General features: G+C 38.6%; 1 protein-coding gene across 2 annotated transcripts in view; it reads right to left on the bottom strand.

The window, feature by feature from the left end:
* Nucleotides 1-16,137, bottom strand: part of Odad2 (outer dynein arm docking complex subunit 2) — a 161,846-nt gene that overhangs the window by 99,587 nt on the left and 46,122 nt on the right. For both annotated transcript variants that reach the window (XM_015483500.2, XM_048809162.1), the window contains exons 11-16: nucleotides 13,888-14,034; nucleotides 13,173-13,382; nucleotides 8,496-8,738; nucleotides 8,088-8,198; nucleotides 5,539-5,693; nucleotides 3,723-3,965 (exon numbers count right to left, since the gene is read on the bottom strand). In XM_015483500.2, the coding sequence (XP_015338986.1) occupies nucleotides 3,723-3,965; nucleotides 5,539-5,693; nucleotides 8,088-8,198; nucleotides 8,496-8,738; nucleotides 13,173-13,382; nucleotides 13,888-14,034 (1,109 nt within the window). The remainder of the gene's footprint in view (nucleotides 1-3,722; nucleotides 3,966-5,538; nucleotides 5,694-8,087; nucleotides 8,199-8,495; nucleotides 8,739-13,172; nucleotides 13,383-13,887; nucleotides 14,035-16,137) is intronic.

The following is a 16,137-nucleotide window of genomic DNA, read 5'->3' as shown; positions in this document are numbered from 1 at the left end:
CTTAGGCTGCCTTCTTTCAGGTCTTAGTTTAAACGCTCTTCTGGAGAAAACTTTCCTGCCTACTTAAGCTAAAGTAACCCCCTCCCACGTAGGTTCTCATCTTCACAGTATTGAAGACACTCTGAAAATAACTGTATAGTGTCGCCCACTCCCCAAGCATATACAAGATAACAGAAGTTCCCAGACAGCGGGAATTTTGTTTTCATTACCCTTTATCCCCAGAAGCTAACATAAAAGATGCTCAATAACTATTTGTTTGATGAATAAGAGAATAAACAAGGAACCACATAACTTCCGACAATTAACATTTACCAGAAAAAGATGAAATGGAGAAGTAGAATAAGAAGGTAAACGCTTTGAATACCACGCTAAGGAGGTTCTGGTATGGCTTTTAAAGCAGAAATCACTGAAGATTCTTTGGATCCGGAAAACAAAATGACCAGATAGTAATTTAGGAAAATAAGTTTCAGTGCCATGTAGTAAGGTATTTAAAGAGAAGGAAGAGCCTGAGAGGTGATACCAGGTAGGAGCTTTCAACAGCACCTATGTCAGATAAAGGATGGCAGAACCTGGACCAAGAACACAGAGGAGGAAACAGTTCCAACAAATCAGAGGTATTTGAGGGCTAATATGAATAGATGGAAAAAAAAACAGTGTTCAAAAGAAATTCATAAATCCACTTCTGACATGCACTTATCAGGATGTAATGAATAATGTGTTTTACAAAGATAAATACCTTAGAAAATTGTCTTATAAGTCCAGTCAACATCATGTGTGTATACTTTAGTGTCTGAAACATCTGAGGGTGAGGCTGGATTCTGTGATTTGGATATGACATAATTCTATCCCCCCCAAAGGTTCATGTGTGAAAAAGGCTTGGTTCCAAGGTGGCCCTATTGGGAGGTGGTGGAACTTTTAAGAGGAAGGGCCTACTGGGAGGTCCTTAGTTCACTGGGGGCATGAGATAATTCCCATGCAACCCCTCAAGTTCTTGTAAGAGGGTTATTATAAAAGGAGCAAGCCTAGCCTTTCCTTCCTCCCTGCTCCTGATTCCAAATGTAATCGCTGTTTGTTCTGCATGCCTTTCCAACCACTATTGCTGTCTGTGCCATGAACAGCCAAGGGGCAGCCCTCACCACAGAACCCACGCTATGCCATGTGGACATTTAGCTTCCAAAACTGTGAACTAAATAATCCTCGTTTTCTTCATAAGTGGCCTATGTCAGTATTTCATATGGTAACAAAAAGCTGACTAATACACTTACTGAAAACATTATATATGTATAAAAGAGATTATTAGATACTCTTGAATCAAAATCCAAACAACAGAAATGCTGCTGCTATCTTAGACTGAAGGTGACAGAGATGGGATAAAATTTAAAAATCATCAAACTTGTAGGATTTTACAGATCAGACCAATAGAGCTATCTGACTGCAAACAACACAACCAGGATCGTGATCCAGGAATCAGGGATGGAAATAGAAAGACACTAGGAAATTACCCACTAGTAAAATTTTTATTTCCTATTCCTGTACCCTTATGATCTGCTGGCTTGGAGGTTTTCTCTCCAAAGGAGAATTCTTCCACTAGGAGACACAAGTATGATTCTGTTGTACTAGAAATTAAAACTGCCACATTGTTACTTTGTATTCCCATACCTCTAAGTTATCAGGCAGAGAGTTACTGTGCTGGCTGGGGTGGTACTGACTAGAATGATACTTGAGAGACAAGGAAGAGTGAGTCTGGAATACAGGAGATCCTTTATGGCATCTTTTAGTGTTACCATTACCTTAAAATCAATGGAAAACTACAATAGCCCACTCCAGGCAGGACAACTAATGGTCCAGACCAATCAGGAATAAAGATTTGGGTCACCCACAGGGAAAGAACCACAATCAGGTAAGGTGCTTGCTTAGGGCAAAAGGGATAACAGACTGGGCAGTAGAAAAAGGTAATAAATACCAACTATGAACATGTGATCAGCCATAGAAGTGAGGATTGTAAATATCATGAGAGGGTCTTCCTCACTTTATTATGAATATTTTATGTGTGTTTACTTACATATCTCATCAAGTAACATGAGATTTACTACTTTTATATCCTAAGTATTATCAACTTAATATGACAGTCCTTAAGTAAGGGAATATCGAAAAGAATAAACCTCCCCCAAGGAATTCTTCTGGGGAAACAGTCCATGCATTTTCAGCTGTGCACCGAATAGTTATTTCATGAGAGGCTGAAGTAGGACCTTGTTGGAGTCTTTATTTAAATATTAAATATGGTTTACAGAAATGCATGTAGGTGTCACATTGACAAGGGATGATAGTTTTGTGGTGGTTAATTTTATATGTCAAGTTGGGTGGATCACAGTGCACAGATATTTGGTCAAGCATTATTTAGGATGTTTCTGTGAAAGTGCTTTTTGGTTGTAATTAACATTTAAGGTGGTGGATGCTAATAAAGTAGTTGACCCTCCATAATGCAGGTGGGCCTCATCTAGTCAGTTGAAGGTCTTACAGAACAAAGAGTGTCTTTCCCTGAGCAAAGGATTAGACCAGCAAACTGCAACTCCTTTCTGTGTCTCCAGTCTGCCAATCTACTGCAAATGATTTTGGACTCACCAAATTTCACAGTTGCAAGAATCAATTCCTATGATAGATAGATAGATAGATAGATAGACAGACAAATATAGATAAAGATGTGTAATTGTCCTTTGGTATCCATGTAGGATTGGTTCTGAGGTCATCCAAAGAAGCCCAAGTACAGATGTTCAAGTCCCTTACATAAAATGGTGCAGTATTTGCATATAAACTATGCATATCTTCTCAAGTGCTTTATATCCATCTGTAGATTTTTTTTTACAATACCTAAATGCAATGTAAATAGTTGTTATACTACATAGTTTAGGGAACAATGAAAAGAAAAAAAGTCTGTAACTGTTCAGTACAAGAGAAATTACTGTAGCTATTATTATTATTATTATCATGATCATTACCGACATCATTATTTTGACACTCAGGATTGAACCCAAGGGCACTTTGTTACTGAACTACATCCCAAGCCATTTGTATTTTTTTTATTTTGAGACAGGGTCTCACTAAGTTGCAGAGGCTGGCCTCAAACTTGTGATCCTCTTGCCTCAGCCTCCTGAATAACTGGGATTACAGGCATGCGCCACTACACCTGGCACAGATACAACTATGTTTCTGAATATTTTTGATTCACATTTAAGTCTTTTCTTCCTGTATAGACAACAATATGCTTGAGGACTAAGATCAGAGTTTAAAATCCTTTGTCTTTTCCCTTCATAGTTCAAAGTTCTTGTTAGGTACTCAAAATATGTTTGCTGAATCAGTAAGAAATAAGTAAGTAGTAAGATACCATGAGCATACTACAAGAACTAGACGCACCCTAGTTAGATATAGAGAGATAATTCTTCTCTGGGAGGACAGAAATATGTTCATTGCATTAAGGTTTCACATGGGAATTTCATTAGCAGTCATTGGAAATCCTCCCAAATGCCTATTCCTGCCCTACATTTCTTCCAAAATAACATTTTGGCTCAATAAGTCATGCTTCAGTAAACCTGTAATTACTTATAACATATTTTGTCTTTTCATCATCTGTGCACATTAATTCTAAGCAATGATGTTATTCTATGACCACACAAAGGTGTCCTGAAATGAGCATATAAAATCTCTCCATCTCCAAGTGCACTTACACCATACTCTCGGGCTCTACCGCACAAGCACCAACTGCCTTTGTGACATTCACAAGAAGAGCCTGGTTTATTCCAACGAGGAGGTTCACAAGCGGTTGAATGCCACCACATCTCCGGACAATGACTCGGTTTTCATGTTCTTGGCAGCATTCTCCCAAGGCCCCGACCACATTCACAAGTACTTCTTCGGGTTGATCGGTTAAAAGTCCCACCAAAGTTTCAATGGCTCTGTATTCCCGAAACCTAAGATCATCACAAGAGCATAAGACATTTGGCTAATATATAATTGCAATTATCAGCTCGCTTTATGCTGAAAGTAATGTTTCTCTAACAGCTAAAAATTACTAAATGCCAATCACATTCTTATTCAATCCTTACAGAACTTTACAATGTAGATACTATTTAATTACCATTATCAGATGGCCAATCTGAAGCTTGGTTAATATGAGGCTGTCATCCACAGCCAGTCATCTGCTCCAGATTGTCCCTGGGTCACTAAGCTGAACAGCCTGTAAGACAGCTATGGTTCTGATCACATCTTAGTTCTGCAATTCCATTCTGCTAAGAGTTTCCTCTGTCTTACAGAGAGGTGATTTTACATGGACAAAGTATACTAAATATTTCATGAAAACAAATGACATATGTTTACTTATAAACACATTAAACATAACTTTTTTGTACCTTTGGGTTTAATAAGTCTCCCAGAATTAGTAGCTTGTGCTACTTACATTAAGAAAAAAAACTGTCAACTTCAGATATCTTCAATATTAACTAACCATTATACATTTTAGCATCTCTCTCATTGTGCAATTTTGCTGATTATTTAATTATATTTTAAACCAAAAGAAAGTATGATATATAAAAGTAAATATTTGAAAATCAATAGTTTCTGTATATAACATCTTTTCCCCTTTCTAATAAATTTCAGCAGTGTTTTTCCAGTATCATGATGCAGCTGAATTTTTACTGCTGAAATGTGGTGGAACATTTAATTAAGATAAAAAATAATTAGTTGAGCTAACCCTGATCTTGTCACAACTTCATTATACATTCTTTTTTTTATGTTTTTTTATTAGTAGTTCAAAACATTACAAAGCTCTTGACATATCATATTTCATACATTTGATTAAAGTGGGTTATGAACTCCCTATACATTCTTTACTAAGTATGTTTATTCTGAGTCAGGACATATGAATTTCCTGTTAAAGGAACTCATCAGATGGAGACAAGAAGGAGGTGTCTTAGAATACTCATTGAGAGTGTGAACTCTAAACATATAAAACAAAAAGAGTTAAATTTGAAGGTTAAAATAAATAAAAAAATTTACAAGCACTTTGAAATAACAAAATAAAATTTCAAAGAAATCACTTTTGAAAACAACTACTCCAGGAGTGGTTAGTTGGCATTCTGCTGACTCATCTGTATATCTTTGAAACAGGAAAAAAGGATGAAAACACTTTCATCTCTAAAGATTCCTTGGGAAATTTATTCCTTCACCTTGATAGGTCTCTGCAGGAAACAGCAGCAGAGATACTTCTGATTTAAATGACTGTCCATGTACCAAACAGCCTATTCACACAGAAAGGTCACTCCAGCAAAGCCCTTCACCCTACTGAGGTACATCAATCATTGTCTTGTAGTAACGCATTGAGAAGGACCCTTTATTTCTAACGATCCCTTCATGCTACCAACTTAACCCAGAATGTGCAATTTTGAATAAATTAGAGCCACCCCTTTATGAAAATAGCACTGAAATTCCAAGAATGTGATTCCTTGGCCTGATCTTTATTACAGAATATTGAGTGCCTTCTCTTACTTGATCACATTCTCTTTGCTGATGGAGCATTTCCATATTGCCCCTGTGACAGCAGCCAACAATTCTTTATTCTTAGTGTTATTGAGTAGATTGGCCAGCGGTTTAAGTCCTCCATGGAGCCTCACCAGGTCACGGGTTTCCTCATCTTCAGCACACTATACAAAAAGTCAAATGAGAGTCTATCAGTGATATAATGTCTCTCCAGCAATCAATGATTGCTGGCAAGGCTGGTCGTCAACTTATGATTTTTCAACTTCAGGGTGGCATGAAAGTGGTATGTACCCAGTAGAATCCTTACTTCAAATTTTCAATTTTTATCTTTCCCGGATTACTGATCTGCAGTATAATACTCTGTGATGCTGGACAGCAATAGTGAGCTGAATCTTTCAATCATTCACACAATTAAGATAGCGGACAACCAATATGCTACAGGAGACTATGTTGCTAAACTGTGATGTTCAGTAAATTAGTTGTTTTCAACACACATCAATATTTTCAACTTATCATTGGGTTATCGGGATATAATTCCATCATAAATCAAAGAGCATAGAAACTATGAAACTTCTTTTCACAAAGTATCAAGATGTATCCAAGCAAAATTTAATAATTCTTCCCCAACACCAACAGCTATCTGATGATATCTCTCTCCCCTTACATGGTTCTGGGAATGCACAGCAGTTTTTACAACTTGGCAATTCTCCCAAGCCAATTTGGAGTAGCCTGGGCATCTACAGAGCCAGAGGCAAAGTTCAGTAAGAAAAAAATAGAATACTCCCATTCTTGGAGAAGGATGTCTACAGTGAGACACCCAGGGTTTTAGGAAAATATAGTGGAGAAGACAGACAAATGACAGGGAGGTAGTCAGACCTTGAATGACCCTTGAAACCTGAAGACAAAGAATTTTCTCAGTTGAGTTTCTGTGCTCAGAGCAGTGGATTTTATCAATAGTACCTGACATTTTATTCAAATATTTGTTCATGTTTGTTTCATCCTCTGGAATAAATATTGACTATATAAATATATCCAACTGATTATTATTCTCAGATTAAAGAGCCAACACATGAGGCATTCATGATTGATTTGCCTTTTATCCTAAGCATACAATTGTTTTCTGATGCTAGGCAAAGTAGAGGTATGTTGTGTGTCATCAATGAGGGCCACTAGAAGAGATCCTCACCATAATGCCCCATAGAGTTACACTTGCTATGTTTATCTTCTGAGTATGATTTCTGATTCTCATTCAGTGGCAAATTTTAAAAAATAGTCACAATTTCGAAACAACTCTTAATGGCTTCTCATATGAGAGATATGTATAAGTCAAGGTCATAAATCCTTGTTATGGGCTGAATTGTGTCACATGTCAATGTCCTCTCAGTACCTCAGAATGTGACTGTATATGGAGACAGGGTCTTTAAAGAGGCAATTAAAGCTAAATTAGATCATCGGGATTGGTGCAATCCAATAGGATGTTCTCCCAGTAAGAAAAGATTGACACCGGCATACACACAAAGGAAACATCACATGAAGACACGGGGAAAATGAAGATGGCCATCTATTAGCCACTTACTCAAGCCTGGGAGGGAGACCTTAGAGGAAACCAACCCTGCTGATACCCTGATCTCAGACTTGCAGCCTACAGAACTGTGAGGAGATAAATTTCTGTAAAGCCATCCAGTCCATGGTACTTTGTTATACAGCCCTAGGAAACAAATCTAATCCCCTACTGAAAGGAGTCCTGGGTATCTTCCTCTAGGAAGTCTGCTCTGGGTGGGTAGAAGCTGGTGTGGTCAGGAATGAGCCAGAATCTCATTTAAATGTCAAGGCCTTCTTTTCCTCTTTATCATTCTGTTTTATGATAGACTATGAATATTATAATTTACAAAAAATAATGAAAATTATGAAAAGATAAAACAGGCACACACTTACACACACACACACACACACACACACACACACCCCATCTTGTTTGATAGTGATAAATTTCTCAAGATTACTGTGTTTGAATAGGCCATGCAAAAAGCAATATAGGATTATATGCTAAATAAATTGTTTTAGAAAACACAGATATATGTGTCCTTTTGGGTGGGGGTATAGGAGTTGAACTCAGGGGCACTTAACCACTGAGCCACATCCCCAGCCCTATTTTGTATTTTATTTAGAGATAGGTTCTCACTGAGTTGCAACTATGCAACTCATTGCTGAAGCTGGCTTTGAACTCATAATCCTCCTGCCTCAGCCTCCCAAGCCACTGGGATTACAGGCATGTGCCACCACACCAGGCAATATATATGTCTTATAGAAATATAAGTAATCAGATATATTCAAGCATGTTTATATCTGACATATACAACAAATACAGTATCTACCATTATGGCAACACAATGGTTCTCAGACCTATTCAGGGATGAAAATCTCTGAGATGCTTTCTTAAAATTCAGATTTCTGAGTCCCCTTCCCAGAGAAGGGTCATGTGTTTAGAAACAATTAGAAATATTCCTTTGAGCTAGATGAGAAAGAACACCAATAGAGGCAGAAGAGTAGGCTCCTACCTGGTAAATGGCCATGGCACAGTGCTCCTGCAATTGCTCATTCTCACTATTTAGATTCTTCACTAGGTTTTCAATGATCTTTTCAGCTTTGATTGCAGCTCGGTAGTTTTCCTAGGAATATGAGCTTAAATATTTATGTGTATAAAATGCATGAATATAATTAGCCATTTACATTTATTAATAACTATGATGAGCAAACTTTCTAAGTAAATAAACACTGAAGTCAAAGTTGAACATAGCTATACCATAAGAGAATTATCCAACATTGAAGTTTGATCTTTTTTCTAATAGAAAGCTAATATTTTGAAAAAAAAATCCTAAACAGCTATGTAATCTTAAAAATTATTATTTTTAACTAAAAAAAGTCAAGGTAAGAAAAAAAAAAGGAAGCAGAATTGGTTTGTGTACCTCTGATGCACATTCTTGCAGTGTCCCCACTACTGGAATTAACATATTTTCATGAGAAGTCTTCAGTAACTGAGCCAGCAAAGGGATGCCCCCTGCTTTACGAATGGCTTCTTTATTTGAATGACTCTTACTGCAGCTCCACAGTGCCAAAGCCCCACAGCGAGCCACTTCCACATCTCTGGTTTCATACAGACTTGATTGAGCTGGTTCTGTTGAATTCTGTGCACAGTCTAGTAAAGCAACCTACAAGAAGAGATGAATGCAATGAACTTGGATGTCTTTAAAACTTAATTCACCATTCAATAGCCACAAGGTTGCTACCAAGCTCACCTCCATCATCACCATTTAAAAATCAACATTTACACTACACAGCAACCAGTGAAAATAAAGAAACAAACAAAAACCCTTCAAGACATTTTCCTCCAGATTTGGAAACTCTTTTATTTTCTTCTGACAAAAAAAAAATCTCACCAAGACAATATTTTTCTAAATATGGCTCTAATATTTATATTAATAATATTTGTAAAAAATATTCTCAGTCTTTCTTGTACCTCAGAAAACTAAGCTTCCTAAAACCATTAGAGCTTTCTAATGAGAAATGAATGATCTAAACACACTTAATACCATGAGAACTTTAGGAAGCACACAGCCTTCTACGTGGGTTACCAAAACCAAACGGCACAGCTGCCAGCATCCTCCTTGTCCTTTGTAATAATCAAAGTCACTGAAGACCTTAAGGAAAAGGCAATTTATTAAAAGGATACAGCAGTAGTTCAGATTGCCTCTGGGAGAAAGTGAAGCCAGACCTCCCAGAGCTGTGACTGGAACCACAATAAGAAGCTATTCTGCCATTCTCTGGGCTCACCATCTTTATCTGAGGACATTGGTGCCATCATCTACTCCATTCTTCTTTGTCTATTGGTCAAATGCCTTGGATACAGCCCACCTATTCATGCTGCCCTTCATCCTAAATTTAGAAAGGAGTAACCCAGACTAAGTAGAGTCTCTCAATCCCAATTCCAAATTCCTGGGACTAGCATGAGTAGACAGTTACAGTCTCATAACAAATGGCTTAAGGAAAGACAGAGGCCAGCAAAGGGAGGGAATGTTCACATGGTTTCTAACTACAGACTACCAATGGGGTAGTAATGCAGGAAAGGAATTCTAAGACAATGGGACTGAACACAAGGCAGACAGCATAAGAGTACCTTTCTACTACAGCTATTCCCTCATTATCACAATGAAGTCCAAACTCTAACTCACTGAATAAAGCCCTGAGTGAGCACATGGCCTTCCACCTTTATCTTGCTAGTTGACTCATCTCACCTTGACTCTGGCCACATTAAGTCACTTGCAATTTCTACTCAATGATGTTTCTTAGCTCTGGATCTTTACCAACATTCCTTATCTTCCTGAAATGCCTTTCCCCAGCAGGTGTGCCTGACAAAACTTACCTCCCCAAACCTTGGTAAGCAACATCTCCCCTCTTCAACTGACCATCCCCCTCCTTTGTTCCTCCACCATTCCCTGTACTGGCTTCAGTTAAATAGCTGAAGCTCACCATAAGTCTTATAGTTTCATCTATATCCTACCTACCCCCATACTCTTTACCTCCATTAGATTGTGACATCACTAAGGTCAAGGAAGTACATTCATTTCTTTTCCCACTACCTGATTCTTTACCTGCCTCCACACTGCACTTAGGAATTGTCAGGAATGTTTGCTACTAAATGTGGGAGACCATCCTTACACGTGACTGGGTTACACTCCCCAGCTGGGTGCTGAGGCACTCAGTTGCAGAAATGTAGCACCCTTCTTGGGTCCGACAGTCAGTGTCTCGTGCATGGGTGTGTCTTGCTACAGCCCCACGGGAGGAGCTATGCTCACCTGTTCCTTTGTAATATAACCCCTTGCCCTGTTTAGGATAGAATCTTCCATGAAAGTGCCTTGTGTGTGTCCCCTTCTCTTACTGTGCCCTAGGGTGTGGCCTACCCAGGTGTCAATCAACCTGCTGACAGTGGACATCATGAAGATAGACTCAGCCCCCTGAAACCTGACCCCTTGCCTCATTTGAATAGCTTCTCCTCAATAAAAGGGATCAGGGCATGCTCTCATTCTCTCTCTTTCTGAAGACCCTTAAGGTCAGAGGAGCCATCACAGTGACCCCAAAGAAAAAGGTATTTGTGTCTCTTGTGTGGTTATTTTACCTGGAGTGACCCCTGAGCCTTTTAGTCTCCAGAACAGAAACCCGACAACTAAAAAGGTAAAAAGAACATGGAAACAGGCCTTGGTACTGACAGCACTGGTGGGTCCATATAATCATCACTTAGACCTGGTAATGTTTCCCTAGATAGATGCATTCTCCCTGTTTGCTCAGACTTTGTGTCTTTTACCCTGTCATTTGTTGCCCAGTCTCCAGAAAATGACCTCCATCTGGTACCCAAAACACACCATGGCCAGTACCACCCAACTGGCTCTTACTGTAGCCTTGGGACCCTTACTCTGAGGCCATAACCAGCCACGGTACACTTCTGTTTCGAGTCATCTTGCTCACTTCCAGTTTTGGTTAGGACATTATCTATGAGTTACCTAGTACTCCTTCCCCATGCCTTGCAAACCAAAAAGTAGATCCTAAATCCTAATCTTTCCCAGGTGTATTCTCAACCCAGCAATTGCAAGTCTATTATTCTTAGTCTATCCATTCTTGGTCATTCCTGTTTCCAATTTAGCTATCATTTAAAATTATATTAAAATGTGTGCTATTATCTTGATTGGGTAAGTACAATTGTTGAAATACCAGTTCCCCAAATGTGATATAGAAAACTCTCAAAAAACATGTTTCAGTTTTATTTTGCATTATTCATTCATATGATTTAATGGAAGCAGTTCCAGTCAACAACCACATCAATCTACCATATGATTTCAATATTTAAGCAAAATAATAATAATCATAGTAATGATTACATTTCTCTCAACATTTAATTATAAATTTTTTTCAAAGAAAAACTAATAGAATTGTACAGCGATTGCACAATAAATATTCATATTTCCACCACCTAGAGTCTATAAAATCTGCTGTATATGTTTTATCACATATGTATTCATCTACCTATGCAAACATGTCTATCTCATTTTGAAGCAAATAATTATATTTTATAAGTACTTTGCAATGACAATTGATAACACAGAAGATCTCAGTAAATTTCTGAATACACTTCTCATTATACGTATTAACATTAAAATCCATATTCATCCAATAAATATTAACCCTTTGTGTAAGGTAGTGGCCCAATGCTGTGAAAGGCACTAAGATATGTTAAAGAACTTAAGGTGAAGAAATGGAGACAATAAAGAAAGATAAAAGCTGTGGAAGAGACCCAGTATATATTGATCCTTACTATGGAGTATGAAAACATATTTCCACATTGTGCTTACTTACTTTATTTATTGATCTATTTTGGTGCTGTGGATTGAATTCAGGGATGCTCTACCACTGAGCTACTTCCTCAGGCAGTTATTTATTTATTTATTTAGAGACAAGTTTTCCCTAATTTCCTAAGGCCAGACTCGAAATTGTGATCTTCCTGATGCAGCCTCCTAAGTCTCCGGGATCACTGGCATGTACCACCGTGCCTGGCTACATGTACATTTTTAAGGTCCTTGCCAACATGGCAAAGCTTATGAGCAGAATGCTGATATATTCTTTTCTTTTGATGGCAGCTATTGAAATAATCATTTTTTTCTTATTATAAAAGTAGGACATTCATAGAAGACAAATGTTGAAAAACATTTTTTCTATCAAAAAATCAGTAATCATTTCAGAGAAAACCCTGTCAACAACTTGTGGATCCACTTCTAATTTTGCATATGTATTTATATATGCTTGTGGGTAGCTCTCTAAAAGTTGGGATCAGAGCTGAGCGTGGTGGCACACATCTGCAATCCCAGCTCCTTGGGAGACTGAGGCAGGAGGATATTATGAATTCAAGGTCAGGCTGGGCAACTTAGGAAAAAAAACTTGTATCAAAATAAAAATACAAAGGATTGGGGGGTGTAGGTCAGTGGTAGAATGCCCTGGGTTCTATCCCCAGTAATGAAAAAGAAAATTGAGGTCATAAACATCAACTGTTAAAAACTGTTATCCTGTTATGACTTTATATAATATAATATACATTTTATTCATTTTACTAAGTAGTTTTCTGAAACACAGTACTGATGGCTGACTACAGATGTTTCCCATGGATATCCTACACATTGTTTTACTCTTGAATGTTCTTAAAGACTGGGCTGTTTTTAGTCTCACATTTCGATCTAACCTGACCTTCTCTATGAAAGAGTATTTTCAGTAAGCACACTGGAGGCCAGGGCTTCCAGCCTGCTTTCCATCATACAGGTCTTACCATCTCTTACCATCTCTGCTCTTATGCACAAATGGATCCCTACCAATGATATCGGTGGCAATCACGCCTGCTTTAAATTTTTTCTGTTTCTTTCAAAAAATGAGATTTAACATGCTTGATAATGCAAACATACAAAAGTAATTATTAAGGACATATATGATATACAAAGAAGACTCCCATAGCATGCCTTTATAGCTACTTGATGTCTGGAGTGGCCAGAAAGGCAGGAGGCAATGGGTGGCAGCTCTTGTGCCCCGAGGATGTCAGTGGTACTCACCAGCTTGTTGATACCGCCATGCTGTCTCACAGCCCGCCGGGCTCTCTTAAACTTGGCAACGTTTGCAATGGTCTCAGCTGCCAAACACTTCAGACTCTTGTATGAAGAATCAAGTATACTAACCATAATTGGTAAGCCACCAAGGTCAACAATATTACGTCTGATTTGAGGATTATGACTGATTTCCTTCAGGATTTTTAATGAACCAATCTACATGGGAAAAAAGTGATAGACGAATGAGCGCTTAATACATAACCAGAGCTATGTTTAAGAAAATTTAAGTCTATCTAAAATCCTTCCCCAATCAAGTTTTTTTAAGAAATAGTTTCCATTCCCAGGGGTAACACATATCCTCCTATTTCTCTTCATTTATGCAAACAAACATTCATGGTTCCAGATAAAGCAAGAGAAAGAAGAAAAAGCAGGGAGGAGAGAGCACACCTAATAGAAAAAGCAGGTTATGAGCAAAAATAGCAGATAAAGATAATAAATAGGGGCTAGGGCTGGGGCTCCATGGTAGTGCAAGGCCCTGGGTTCGATCCTTAGTACCACAAAAAAAATAAATAAATAAAACAAAGGTATTGTGTTCAAATACAACTAAAAAATAAATATTAAAAAAAAAAAAAGATAAGAAACGTTCAGCTTCCTACAGTTTCAAAGAAAGCCATGAGAATTGGGTCCAAGAATTCTCAACCATTGTGAAAAAGCCACTCACCTTACATTTGACTTCATCTGTATCAAGCAAATTTATTAAAACTTCAAGGCCTCCAACATCTCTGATGGCCAGTTGACAGGTCTCTTGAGCTAAATTGAAATCCTTCATTGAACACAAAGCAATCACTGTTGCAGTCTGATTTCCTCCCTAGGAAGATACAAAGCCACAGAAAGGTTAAATAAAACTATGTTCCCATAGAAATAGACCAAATGGTTACAAATCCATGAACTAGGAAATATGTCTCCCCATACATAGCACATTAATCTTTTTTTTTTAAGTTCTCTGAGTGGGGCTGTAATTTGTTTAATGAATCATGTCGAGTTGAAGCATGAAAAAGCTGTACAGAGCATCATAAAATGTTATTCTAATTAAGAGTCAACATTTAAAGGTGGTCTGTCTCCTTTAAACAGCTATAACATTAGGTAATATTAATACGTTAAAGAGAGGCAAGGGGCATGCCTGAAGAGAGCGACTGAGGAAGGGAAGTTGTATGCAGTGTTAAGAGAGGGAACCCCAGTTCCTGAACAGTGTTTTGTGCAGAGCAACCCAAGTTTGAAAATGATTCCTACAGACATGGTGCTGTGAAATATATATATTTGGACTTTGTTCCTGTTTATGGCATATGACACCTAAAATCTGTATAATCTTCAAAGTGGTAAGTATATTTTATATGCTGAAGTTGACTGATGCTGGCCCCCCCTACTCAGCTTCAGGATGGGAGCCCATCACCAGAAAGATCAAGGTGACATTAAAAGTTGAAATTTTTAGTTCCAACCCATTAGCCTCTAGAGAGGTGTGGGGACAGGTACATAGCATGCATTAAGGGTGTCTGAGTGGCAGGCCACTCCCCTCATGCTAGGCCTGTGAGCAGCAAACCATTTACCCCATAGGAACAGCCCTGGGCATGAGGCCATGTGTTGCAGTCCCTGTGCTTGATCCACAGTCCACTCCTCGATTGGTGGCTGCAAGGACAGTTAGCAGACATCCATGAGGACTGAGCCCTCAACCTGAGGGATCTGAAGCTATCTCCAGGCAGAGTGTGTCAGAACAGAATTGAATTAGAGATGAGAAGACATCCATCTGGTGCTTGCTGCTGCAGGATTGGTTGCCCGTTGGTGGGGAGAAGTTCCTACACCTTCTGAGGTCACAGAAGTCTTCTGGGTTGACTCATGTGGCAGGAAAGCACGTGGCATGTTTTTTTCCTGCATAGGTGTACAGGGAACAGAAAGTCTGGAGAAAGGTGTGGAAGGCAGCAGAGCAACTGAGACGGGACCTAAAGGAGGAGAGTGAGGCCTGTGGGGAAGGAGAAAGCAGTTCCAGTAAGACCTGCAGATGGGTGGGAGGGGCAGGATGAAGGGGGAAAAGAAAGCCTGTGAGTGACCTGCTGGCCCAACACAGAGAACCGATGGAGTGGACATCCACTGACTCATCACCACATGTGAAGACTAGTGGTGAGCTATTCTTTTAATTAAAACTAATCTGAGAGACTAAACATTTTTAATGATTGTCAAACAGACCTGCCAGGAAATTAAAATCAGAATTCACTACAAGAATCTCAAGGAAGGTCCACTGGTCATTACTGCTTTGAAAACCTAAAGAACATGGCCTAGTGCATGCCACTCCTACTGCCACTGAGACTGGCTAATTTAAGTTCCAGCACAAGCACCAAAATGACTGGAAAGACACAAAAGCTGCATTTCTGTTGCTAAGAAACTATTTTTATAAAAGATGCTCATAAAAGACAGCTTTTGGTTCGTGCTTCAAAACAATACCAATGGTCTAAAATCCCTCTTTTTTTTTTAAAGGAAAATACCTTTGAATTATCTGTTTTCATCTCATTTAATGTTGCCATTACATAATATTCATCCATGATTTGAATGCTCCCTCCTAAACTCTGTTAAAATTGAATTGCCATTATCATGGTGTTAGAAACGATTAAGTCTTGAGGGCCCTCTGCCTTCACAAAAGGATTGATTCCACTATCCCAGAGTGGATTAAGCTTCCCAGGAGTGGCTTTGTTATAAAAGAGATCTCTCTCTTGCTCTCTTTCTCTCATACATGCCCTCTTGCCATGTGATTGATGTAGTCTGCCATTCGAGGCTCAAACAGCAAGAAGGCCCTCACCAGATGCCGGCCCTTGATATTGGACTTCCAAGCCTCCTTAGAACTGTGAGAGATAAATATCTTTTCTTTATAAGTTACCCCATCTTCATATTCTCTCTCTCTCTCTCTTTTTTTTTTTTTTTTTGG

This window comes from Marmota marmota, unplaced genomic scaffold (assembly GCF_001458135.2).
Source record: "Marmota marmota marmota unplaced genomic scaffold, marMar, whole genome shotgun sequence".
NCBI classification, from domain to species: domain Eukaryota; kingdom Metazoa; phylum Chordata; class Mammalia; order Rodentia; family Sciuridae; genus Marmota; species Marmota marmota.
The sequence above is the reverse complement of the archived record's forward strand: the minus strand, read 5'-3'. Positions and strand labels throughout refer to the sequence as shown.